At 42.4% G+C, this 12,819-nt stretch overlaps 1 protein-coding gene across 7 annotated transcripts in view; it reads right to left on the reverse strand.

The window, feature by feature from the left end:
• Positions 1–12,819, reverse strand: part of ENPP2 (ectonucleotide pyrophosphatase/phosphodiesterase 2) — a 71,407-nt gene that overhangs the window by 49,592 nt on the left and 8,996 nt on the right. The window contains exons 1-3 of one of the 7 annotated variants that reach the window (XM_033082198.2): positions 6,630–6,946; positions 6,089–6,191; positions 193–348 (exon numbers count right to left, since the gene is read on the reverse strand). In XM_033082198.2, the coding sequence (XP_032938089.1) occupies positions 193–348; positions 6,089–6,191; positions 6,630–6,680 (310 nt within the window). In that variant the 5' untranslated portion in view covers positions 6,681–6,946. Of the gene's footprint in view, positions 1–192; positions 349–6,088; positions 6,192–6,288; positions 6,334–6,488; positions 6,947–12,819 lie in introns of those variants that run through there. The other 6 variants (XM_033082226.2, XM_033082236.2, XM_033082182.2 and 3 more) reach the window with 6 other exon arrangements.

Below are 12,819 nucleotides of genomic sequence, written 5' to 3' on the forward strand. Positions count from 1 at the left end.
CTCATGCCTACTGCTCCTTGCAAGGGAACATGGGCTGCATTTTCGGCTGGGCTGAGCCTGCCTGGCCAGGGCAAGGTGAGGAGGAGATGCAGGTTATGCCAAGGAGTGCTGGTTTATCAAGCAGGTCCTGACCACTGGCAGAACCCAGGTGTCAGAAGTGCCTGGCAGTGCAGGACAGGAGACCCCTCATACCTGTCTTTAAGCACAGCTCATCAAAGTCGAAGCAGCAGCTGTTGTAGCTCTTGCACAGGTTGTCACAGCGGCAGCCAGGAGGCTCTGCCTCTTGAAGCTCAAAGCATCTGTTTTTGCAGGAGCCAGAGGTATTGATCCAGGGGGAATCTGACAGGACTGTGTGGAACAAGAAACAGGGCAACATCCGTCAGGCTGGCAGCAATGGGACAGGCAGCTCAGCCCTGAGCCACTCGAATGAGCAAGACCTTGGATGCTTGCTCTGGGAAAGGAAAGGGAGCAGGGAGAGCAGGAGAATTGACTGAAGAAACAAAACAAGAACAAATTCAAAAAAAGTTGTTCTTTTGGAGGGGAAAAAAAAAAAAAAAGGAAGCAGCATGCTGTGATAACATCCTGCAAAGAAACAGCCCTGGCTTTACCTCTGTAACAATCAAGAGATCATTAGCAGAAATGTATTGAAGTCTCCAAGGCCCCATTCCAGGAGCTGCAGCTATTCCACAGAAGCAGGCCTTTGTTTTCAGAAACCAAGTGACATTTTCATGGCTGGCTGGGCAGTTTACATAGGAAAGGACTCCAATTAATCTAAGTGCAGACAGCAGGACTTGGTTTGCTACACTGGAAGGTGTCAAATCAATGTGAAGCGTGAAAGAAAACTTTATAACGCTCTATAAATTAATGGAGAAATAAAGCAGGGCTTTTTGATGGGCTTCTGCTGGGCATCAAATTATAAAATCTTTAAAAATACAAAAGTATTTAAGAAATCAATAATTAGTATGTGTACAAGTAAATGGAGGACTGCCAGTCTGCAAACCATGAATAATGTATTAGACTTCAATAATCTATTTATTAGTAAGGGCCCTTAATGTTAAAGCTGATAGATGTCTGCTCTTTTCTCAAAAATTACTATTTTACCCACTTGATACATTTTACAAGTATTTCTTGTAGGAGAATCCTACATAGTGGCCTATATGAAGCAGGAAAAGTGTGTGCTGTTCTCTAAGGTCAATTGTATTTTATTAAAAAGTAAGGAATGTATGTTATCCTTTAAATATAGAGGTGTTCCAAGGAAAATTTCACAACGCCTTTTGTTCCTTGAGAGACTTATTAAAATTAAGTATTTGAAATTGTGTTATGTTTTGTTTTCTTTTAAGTCATGGTTTGGTTTTGGGTTTGGCAAACCTCACCATGATTAGCGGTATGACTTTTAGAGGACTGACGCAATGGCACTTTTGGGAAATAGTTGCTCTGATAATTTCTTATGTATTTTCCCCCTACACTTTCACATAGCTGAGAATTTAGTTTCCACATAAACTGAAGGGAGATCTCTTCCCAAATGAGATGGCATTAACTGAACACTGTGAGAATGGACGGAAAAGGTGATGCAGGGGGAGTTTGGAGTGACATTGTAGCAGCTGATGTCTCACCAGCTCTCATCCCAAGCACCACTGCTCCACCTTGGAGTGACTGGTGAACACTAGCACCAACCATTTCAGTGAGTAAACCTGTCAGAAAATCAGTGCTACAGCAAGATCCTAGGTAAGAAACCCAAATGTACAACGTTTGCAGTCATGGCTCATGGCAGTGTCAAGGCACACACACATAACTGCTGGAAAAGGTAGCAGATGACTCCATCTTTCTGGTTTTGTGGGGTCAGCAGCGCTCAGGATGAGTAACATCATACAAAGTGAAGTTTCACTGTACAGGTACATATATCCTCAAGCATGCTCTTAGTGAGCCATTAGTATTTTGGCCATCTGAAACTCCAAGGAGATAAAGATTGTGCATCTATGCTGGCAATACACAGATCAGTGTTTTTTTTGCTTGCATAAGTAGCTCACAAAGATACACTAGAAATTAATCACATGAGAATTGTTTCAAATCACGTCAACACTAAAATTTTCTGAGCTATGAAGCTGTGGTCCTTTTTTTTGGTGGTAGCTGCTTCCTATCAAATGCTTCTGAAAATCTATTATCAGAAACTATTTTCATGCTATTTAATCTCTTCCACTTCTTTCTCTTTCGGAAGCTAGGTAATATGCAATCACAGATCCAGTAAACTGCAAATCAAAGGTGCTAGAAACTTGAAAGTATTACATACCAGCATATAAACCTCACCCTGGGCATTACCCTTTCCATTTCAAGGGGCTGAGAGGGAGATGTTTTCAGAAGGCCAAAAAAAACCCCAAACCAACACATCAACATGTGTTTAGGAAAGAGAAGGTGTAAATCTGACTGCAGATTATGTAAGAGACAGTTAACTGCAGCTAAAGGAATGTCTACCTGCTGTAAAGAGCAGCTCATTAATACCAGGAAACCACCCGAGCAAACTGCCCACAGAAGAGGTGCAATCTCAGAGCTTGAAGATTTTGAAGAAGGGCTAGGCCAAGATCTATCAGAAGCACTTCTGTAACAACTGACCAGTTCTTGGGATATGGAGGTCTACACAGCTGTTTGAACATCCCTTCTAGCTCCATCTTCTATAGCAGCAAGTAGGGTTTCCTTTTCAAGTAAGAAAGTTTTAGCCCACCTACCTTGTCCAATTTTTTCACATCTCTTGACAACCACCTCATTAGTGATGAGCAAATTATCCCAAATGACTTAGCAAATTCAAGTCACATGTCCTGAGTCAATGTAGGACACTTTCCATATCACAGCACAAAAAAAGAACTTGCTGAATTTCTTCAAGTACATTCAGATCATTTCTTTGTTTCTCTTGCTTGACCTTGCCTTTGCAGCCAGACCATGATTTTCAGGTCGTGCACAATGCCATAGCACAGGTACTAGCACATGCAAAATAGTTTGAAAATATATCATCAGGAGCTCTCTCCCTGGTGAGCACTTTCAAATTAACAGAAACCCCTGCACAGAACAAACTTAGACAGTTTAAAATCCTTTTCAAAATTCCTGCATCCCTCCGCAGCTTCTACAGTCAGATGGTGCAGTTGGTACGGGGACCTCAGCCTGAAGATCCTTCTTTCCTTATATCATACATAAAGCTTTTCACATTGCTGTTCATACAGACCTTTTATTGCCACTAAGTTCAAAACAGACATTTAATTGTCTTTGTCATAGATTAGAGAGCGAAGCTACGTAGGGCAATAGCGCCTTTGTGATTCAGTTGAAGGAAGTTGATACATTTCCATTTTAAAGATGTTATATTTATCTCAGAAAGTGCCATATTTAACTATTTCTTTTGATTCTGCCTGATTACAAGGTTTAAAAATAATAAAATCCATTTATTTGTAGTAATGTTTAATACAGGACTACACAATATAGACATGCTTAATGAGTCATAAGAAGACTACCTAGTAAAAATTTGCCATTTTGGATACCATATGGAAGCTATATGAAACAACAAAATACTTAAACAAAACATCTGGAGTGCTTTTTCTGCTATATGACACTCCTATTATGAACTTGTTTTTCATTTTTGCAATGAGTTAAATCCAAATGAACAGTCAGATAAGGGAAAAAATACAAGTGTTCCAACAGAAGAAAAGCATGACTCCATTTTTAATGGCATGCTTAAAACTACAGTGAGAAGAGATAGAAAAACTACAGTGTTTCTCCACCCAAAGCATTAAGTTGTCCTACTGTGATCAAGAACCATGCTTCAAGAGATTGCTAAGGCTATTTTCCCTGAAAATGCTTAAAAAGATGGCTAGGAAATTCATAAAGCAAGTAACTTACAAAGGCAAAGTTATGGAATAATGTGAACTTTGGTTCTCTACTGTCTCTTATAATTTTGAGTAAAAAAAGTACTTCAGTTAAATAATTTGTTTGGTACAAATATTCAATATCTCAAGGGTATAAAGACATACAACTCTATGTCTGTACACTGTAAAAAGAACAAGAAGGGGTGTTTTAGCCACTGTGGTGAGACTTTGGCATGCATTTGCAGGGCACTAGGGAAAAAATTATGTTTTTGGCTCACAGAAGAGTTCTGTGCTAGTTGAAAACAAAAGTTTGCTTACAATCATGGAGAAATAACAAATTGGTTTCTACAATTAGGCTTGATAAAGAAAGTGTTTTGTCAATATAAAATAATTAATTCTCAAGATCAAGACACTTGGGGTAGATAAGCTGAAGAATAGAGAAGTTGAAAAATAATTTATACCAATTTTTTTCTGGATATTTTGTTGGACTGCTCTTTTAATGAAGTATAATTGGAAGTCATGCAATTAAGAGTGACTAAGGTTCTTTGATCACAGTGCTTTCAGCTTGCTAAAAGCCCCACACATCCAGTGTAACTTTTTACTGTCTATGCTTTACTGCAGCTATACTCCTTTATGCTTTGCTATGATATTTTTTTTATCCTGCAATAAAAGTAACCAAGCTACATAAACACAGAATGGACAAAATCCTCCATTACTTTTGTCTCTCATTGTTGCACCCTTAACTGGACTACTTCAATGTCAGGTGCTGGGTCAATCCCACCTGTAAGCCAGTTTTCAATAGATTTCCAAAAGTACCCCACCCCCTGCCCTTTTCAAGAGATTCTGTGTTTCTTCCTACTTTTCTGGAGTGCTGAGCTAATCCTCCTACTATTGGAAGGAGCACACAGTTACTGTTCCCAGCCCTGGAGGTGTTGAACAGTGCTGGCTGGCTCAGCAGAGTTGGCACTGATCAGCTGCAATGAGACCCCAATATCAGACTTCTGGGTCTTCAGTAAAAACCAGCTGAGCCCTGCCTGAGTCACCAGTGAAAGCAAAGCAGCTAGCACTCCGGTGTTGAACACTTGAAATGCAAATCCTTCCCATTCCTATTACACACACTACACATCTGTTCTACAGCTAACATCCTAGAACACTTTTAAAAAAATATTTTTCAAGTAATTTTTCTTTTACTTCTATAAAGATCTAAAGCAACAACCACTATCTTCTTGATTACCTAAAATGCCTCTACTCAGTGACCAGCAGCCCTGATAGTGGCTGTGATCAGACATCAATTCCTCAAAGAGGGAAGACAGGAGGATACAGATACATTACCAGGAACACAACAAACTCTGTCCATGGCAAGCAATTTTATAATTAAAATTCACAGGCTATCATTACAGATGGGCATTGCAAATGAAACCCTTTTACTTCAGTTACGTTAACCAGCTCTAAGTCAATGACCACAAGTTTCCTTTCTCCTGCCAAAGGAACAGAGACACAACTCAAGCCTGCTTTTTCTTGAATAAAAAAAGACTAGCTGTCTGGTTTATACATTTTTCCATTTGGACTATGCTTGAGCTCACAGAACCCTATACTGTCCACAACATAAATAACAGTTCCTCCTGTGGTATGTTCTTGCTGTCTTCCAAAGAAAAAAAGTAGAAGGCGTAAGAAAAGCAGAGGACTCGGTGACAGCACATCTGCACGAACACCTGCTCTCCTCTCCCAGCCCTCTGCCGTCAGATGTCTGCCGTCTACTGTTCACAAACCAGCATGACCTCAGGAGCCACAGAAATCCCAAAAGCTTTTCTCACCAGTGCCTCTTGAAAGCATTAATCAAGTTTCTAGAAACCGCTTCAATAGCTACCAAAATAAACCCACCACCCTTAAAGCCACCAGGGAGTTTCTCTTAGCGCTAGAAGGAAGTTGTGCAGAGTACAAAACACTGCAAACACTTCAGAAGCTGATGAGACCAGTCTCTATAAGACTGACAGTGCTCAGTCCTAAAATAAGCTAAATTTTCCATAGTCACATGCACACAGAGCAAAAGTTTAAGTAAATAGGAGACCTATAGGTGAGTCCCAAAGGTCAACTGACTCAGGCTCAGCAAGTTATTTATTCTTCTCTATATCCTAGAGGGAAAAGGAACAAGCAAACTACTGTTACAGAGGAGGAATGGTTTCTAACCACAGTCTGTAACATAAGGGTATATAGTGTTGTACAATTTATGTCTGTTACTGTACCTGAGACCGGGCCCTCATCCCATTCTTCAGATCTTCTGAACCGATTTGCTGTAAATCCCATGCAGACATTTACTCCAAAGGCAAAAGCAAATAAGGATATAACCTGCAAAAGTAAAGCAGCAAAGTAAGCAAACTGTGCAAGAAGCAGGACTTTCGCACTAAGAGCATTATGCATAAAGGACAGAGATGGTCCTCAGTACATTGGAGCTCCCCAGCACTGCAGTTCCCATCACTGGAGCAGCAGCTGACAGCGTCACCGTTGGAGAGTAACACAAACCAGAAGGGGTTTATGAATAAAACATCTCTTTCTGAAGTTGAAACGCTCCTTTTTGTAGGAACTTATTCAGGAGAGACGGGCTACTCCTCCTCTAAAAGCAAACACGCTCCTCTCCTCCCCTACCTGGTGCGAGTGGACGCAGCCCTGCTTAGCCATACCAGGGAATTCTTGAAAAGCCTGCGCCGCACCGTCGCCTTTTTTTATAGCGAGCGCAGAGCTCTGTTTGCTCGGGGAGTTCAGGCTATTAGCTACGAGTAATCCCACCTGGTGAGGTTGACAGGCTCGTGTGATTTGTCCAGGGGGTGATTTCATCATGTTTCACTCACAAATCGCAGCTCCGAGTGCAAGAAGCTCCAGGCATCATCGCTCGCTGCGCCCTCCCCCCAGACGCGCACCCGCGCGCTTTTATGTGGTTTCCTCTGGCAGAGCCGGGCTGCCTTGTGCCGCTGCGGCCAAGAGCTGTTCCTGCTCGTTTTATTCTCCTCACAAAAGTAACATGCTTAAAAGAGAAACCAAATGCGTCTCCATCTGGCTCCGAGAAGAAGCGGGGGGAAGCTCGCTGCGGGCTGCGGAGGGCAGCTCTCCCGCTGGCAGCCCCGAAAGCGCCGGGCCGTGTCAGGTGTGGCTGCCCCGGGCGCTGCCCTCCCGGCCGGGCGGCTTTGGGAGCGCCCGGCTCCGCTCCCCGCCTTCGGCACCGGGCTGCCTCTGGAGACACCTTCGGACCGGGGGCAGGGGGCAGTTCTGAACCGTGTTCTCCAGGGCTGCTGCGGCAGGGCAAGGCTCGTATCGATGGAAACACAAGCGATTCCATCTGAATAGCTGGAAACCCCAGATTTCCAGAAAGGAAGGGAAGTGACACGTTCCCTCTGCCCCACATTTCCCCATTTTCATCAACAACAGAAAGCTTGGCTGTTTGGATAAGCACTTTTATTTACAAAGCAAATGATAATGCTGAACAGAATTACGGTTCAAATCAGTGGCTCAAATATTATTTGCCAAGGCAAATTATTTACCACTGTAGTTTGCCACTTTTTTTTTTCTCTGATGAAAGCTTCTTTCATGAAAGTGTTTACTAACAATTACATTTAAAGAGAGAGAGTCAAGGTTTGTAAGCCCTCAGATGGACTGAGCTTCCCTTGGGACCTGTCCCAAATTCTATACTGGCATTGAAAGACACAGTTTTCTTTAAAATATTTTGCAATATTAAACACATACAATTTTGAACTTTGTTTAGAGGTAACTTTTGCCTGCTGAAATAACTCCTCCACCGTGTTCCTTTACAGGACAGAGTCTAAAATTCCCTTCTCTTTGCTGCCCAAGTGTCAGCCTGCCAGCCTTTGCTAGGACCTGATCCTTTTTTATGCAGTTTCTTAGCCGAAAATGGCTCCATTGTGCAGCTGCAACTTTGCATTGCAAGGCTCAAGGCAATGTAATTAGCTTGAAAATTCCTACACAAGGACATTGTATTCCTTTTCCTACACAAACTCAGACTATGAATTCAAGACTCATCTTCTAATGTTCACTTTATCTCTATTTGGGCTGAAAAAAAAAATAGGGAGCAATAGGCACTATTTTTCTAGCAAAAAGCTGTGCATAGAGGTCTAAAGAAAAGTAATCATCAAAGGTTTTACTAGTTGTTCCTATAAAATTCTTCTTCCTTATCCTCTGGTATGTCTTATGGTTATACAATTTCATCCCCAAACACTCGGTAAGTACAGCAGTGTTTGACCGCAGCAGAAGGGAAACCTAAAGTGTCACAAATAAAGTTGCTCAACGGTGTTGCCTATGTATCTTAACTAATGAAGTTCATGATTTCAGAGGCAAAATATGGGAATCAGCAGCCCCAAGCTTTCCCCCAAGCTAGGACCTTCGGATCCCAAGGGACTCCGGCAAAACACAATGGACTTTTCAAACTGGGTGGCCAATTTTGTGTGCCCAGACCAATACATGAAGTCTCTGAGATGCTTTCAATTTCAGAGCCTTTGCTCTTCCTGCATATCTTCCTAACACACAGGTGCTCAGGGTTTTTTTTGAAAGAAAGTTCCTAAATATGTTAAAAATGACCATTCAGGAAAAAACTCTTAACAAATAAAACCAAAAAGATACAGCATTATGAATGACTTCTACCGATTTAAACATACATATTTCATTCTTCCATTCATGTAACACCTCTGGAGCTTGTAAACATCACAATTTTGCATAAATGGAAGAGCTTCTTTTATGTTTCATAGTCCATGTTACAAGTGTATTAACTTAATTAACCTTCTTTGTAATGTCCTTTAGAACTATAGATGATGACTCTGAAACTGCTAATCTTTTTCATCTGTGTTATGTAAGACACATTTTCCAGTAGCTCTGAACTGAACACAGATGCACAATGTTGTGCTTGTGACTAGGATTGTGCCTGAAGCTATCCCACAGATTCAAAAGGAACTTATTAGCTTAAATAAGGTCTAATGATTTTGTTCAGAAAAAAAATTCACTGTTGGGATCAGTGGCAACTAATTTTTTCAGCAACTAATTGCAATTTTACTAATCAAAAGAGACAAGACTAAAGCTGAAATAATGTATTTCTGGCCCAAGAATTCAGCAATTCAGTGGAAGTTTTAAGGCTTAAATGAAACACATTATAAAGGAATTTTAACAAGATCATCAGAATATGAAATGCCTCTTCCTCAGTTTTTGTGCATAAAAATTGGCCTTTGGCTTTTCAGACTTGTATGATTTCACTGATTATTTAACACGGGATGCAAAGCTTACAACGAGGCACCAGGTGGCGCCTCACAGGAGACGTTCGTGCTGTGACATTTCCAGTTACAAACATTCACAGCATCACAGAATCGTTTGGGTTGGAAAAAAACATTAAGATCACTGAATCCAACCCCATGTCCACCACTAAACCACGTCCCTAAGTGCCACACCTAAACGTCTTTCAAATACCTTCAGGGATAGTGACTCCACCAGCTTCCTGGGCAGTTTGACAACACTTTCTGTGAAGAAATTTTTCCTAATTTTCAGTTTAAGCCTCCCTTGTTCCAACCTGAGGCCATGTTGTCTCATCCTGTTATGCGTTACTTGGAAGCAGAGAACAAACTCCACCTGGCTACAGCCTCCTTTTCAGGCTGGTAAGGCTTTCCCTGAGCCTCCTTTTCTCCAGGCTAAACAGCCCCAGCTCCCTCAGTTTCTCCTCATCAGACGTGCTCCAGACCCTTCTCCAGCTCTGTTTCCCTCCTCTGGGCATGCTCCAGCCCCTCAATGTCCTTTTTGAAGTGAGGGGCCCAGAACTTAACCCAGGATTCAAGGTGCAGTCTCCCCAGTGCCAGGTCACTGTCCTGCTGGCCACAGCTTCTGATCCAGGCCAGGATGCCACTGGTCACCTTGGCTACCTGAGCACACTCTGGCTCATGTTCAGTGCCAGCTGATCAGCACTCCCAGGTCCTTCTTTGCTGGGCAACAAACTGACTGAGGGTGCCCTCAATCCCCTTGTCCAGCTCATCATTAAAGATATTAAACAGAACTGACACCAATAACGAGCCTTGGAGATTGGACACCAGCTGGATTTAATGCTATCACCACTCTCTGGGCCCAGCCATCCAGCCAGTTTTTTAATGCAGTGAAGAGGGCACCCATCTAGCTAATGACTAACCAATTTATGCAGAAGTATGCTACTGAAAATGATATCAAAGGCTATTCCATAGAGTTAATATAAGCAAGGTTCTTACAGTCTTATATAAAACACATTTTTCTTGAGCAGTTTTTCTAATGAGAAAAGGAGTGCAGAGAAATCAATTATACTGGCTGAATCAGACGCTGGGGATGGAGCAGACTCTAATAAAATGAGCCTCTTTTGCTACTTTTGACAACTTTGCACTGGATGACTTGGTGACTGGGGGACCAGGGTGAAAGCCTCCAGTAGGGTTGATAGCAACATGAAAGACAGAAAGGTGAAGGACTTCCATATAGTGTCTCAGAGTTCTCATCCTCCCAAACACAAAATCCATGTATAGTTGTGGCCAAGAAAAACAGTTGAGTGCACAGAATTGCAATTTCAAGGAACAAAACCTTTTGACAAACCCTAGAAATTCAGGTAGTATCCACTCAGGTACAAGCACTGGGAAACCAAATGAACTTCCAGCAGGCAGAATGAGCAGAGGAAGAGTTGAGTACTTTACTGATGACACTCTGAGTCTTAACGAATCAGAGGCACAACATATTAAGTAGAGCTGATTCCTGTGTATAAAAGGACTTTAAACCATGTTTTTATTACAGACTCAGAGAATGGTTAAATTGGAATAGACCACTGGAGGCCATCTAGTCCAACCTCCCTGATCAAACAGGATTCCCTAGAGCACATTTGTAAGGATGGTGAATATATCCAGAGAAGGAGACTCCACAGCTTCTCTGGGCTTGTTCCAGTGCTCAGTCACTCTAACAGTAAGTTCTTCCTCACATTCAGGTGGAACTTCAGCAGGCCTGACTGCTGAGGAGCTGCACCACTATGCCCTCTGCTACCCCATGAGCGTGGGGAGACCCACAAACCAGGCTGTGCTCACATGAAAGCACACCCTCCTCACCGCAGCTTCTCAAAACACCACCAGTCTTCAATTATCTGTCTGCTCATCACTGCCCCGAGGGGAATGGTATGCAAATCATAGTGCCTGGTGCCCTGGAGGGCTGTGCTGAGGATGCCTCTCTTGGCCAGAAGGATCCATAAAGCAGTGCCAGACCCTCGGGGACAATCATGGACAAATTAAAGTCCTCAAAATTGCAGTTTGCTGCAGCCCAGCCCCTGTAGCACCAAATGCCTTAGGAACATATAGGCCCATCAACATTTCTGAGCACCCTGTATAACGCCTGGAGGGTTCACAGGGCTGGGGAGAGAGCACCCAAATACAGCTCAAACTCACTAAGTACCGCAAAGCAAAGCACGTCGGCCAGCAAAGCATGTTGCACCTCACCTCATCTCACCCTCATGTACGTGTCCTGCTCAAAATACAGGGAGAGTGGGTTCACGCCTGTCTGAAACTGAGTTCTGCCTACCCAGAGACAGAAGAACCACCAGTCAAGGGAGGACCTGAGTCCCTGTCTCTGCTTTACTTGTGTGAAACTTTTGTATACTTACTGGGATAACGACTGAAACACTGGTGAGCAGAGTGGTGAGAAAAAGAACATAACGCAGTAAAGAAATAAATTTTCGCACACCCCACATCAGATACAACAGCTTCAGTAGTTCAGTGAGGACTGTGGATTTGGTGACAGCCCTGCAGCTCCAGAAGCTGTCTATGATGCCTGTGGAAGGGTCTTAGCCCACGTGCACCCTCCACACACAATCACTCTTTGTGGTGGCATACAAGCAGAACAAGGTTTATAGGCAAAGTTATGTCTTAGCAGGACAGCTGAAAAGAGGAGAGGAGTTTTCAGTGACCTGGAGAAAGCTTTGGGTACCTGGCTGTTTGTCTCAGCAGTACCACAGCTAATACACCACCCAGTCCAGCACAGGGAGTTCACTGTCACTGAACCACACACACAGCAGCAGCATTAACGCCAGTCCCGTATCTATGCCTTCCTCATCTTCAACGAAATTAACCAATTAACCAATACCCAATTCAGCTTCTGGACAACATTACTACCATGAAGTAGACCAAGTGCTTCACTAAAATGCACCGAGAATTATATTTCTTAAGATAGTAATAGATAAAAATTCTAGCAACTACAGAATAAAAACTGTTTTGTGATGAAAAATCTTCAGGGAGAATAGGAAGGAGTGAAACATGGAGCCACAGGGCTCATATATGGTTTTAGCACAGCCCATAAAAGGCTGTGTATTCAGGTTCTCGCTCTTGTTTTCCACAGCTTGATATGGGTGTTGCAGGTGCCCATTATCAGCTTTACATGGGCCTTTCTCGAAGAGCTGTAGATTTCAGTGGTGTGACATCCACCACCTACTCCCCAGACAGCAGTCTGGAGGTTTCAAGGGCCTTGCATGATACCTTACATGTGCCACACATGGTCACTGTTAATTTATTTGAACTTTACCAGTGATACAACCTATTACATCCCACAAAAGCCATAACCCCTATAAAATAATGAAAAAAAGCTATATGAGAAAAAAAAAACCCAACCAAAACAAAACTAACAAACAAACAACAGCAAAAACAAAGAACAAAAACAAACAAAAAACCCACTAGGATGGGAAAGCAACTTAAGCATGAAAAAAGCAGATTTTCTAGAACTTCAAATCATATTTCTAGTTTCTTTTTGTAATTTCTATGTAGATCCTTTACCATGTCCAAACCTTTCTCAGTAGAATACTAGCTTTGAATCTCCTGTGTGTATAAAACTTCTTCTGGGGACTTCTACAATAACCCTGTAACATATCTCTCTGACTTGATTGCATTTACCCTCAGCTCAAACTCTATTTTGGCACATTTTCAAGGTCAAGGCTTGGATATGA

The sequence above is a fragment of the Catharus ustulatus genome, chromosome 1 (assembly GCF_009819885.2).
Source record: "Catharus ustulatus isolate bCatUst1 chromosome 1, bCatUst1.pri.v2, whole genome shotgun sequence".
Classification (NCBI taxonomy): domain Eukaryota; kingdom Metazoa; phylum Chordata; class Aves; order Passeriformes; family Turdidae; genus Catharus; species Catharus ustulatus.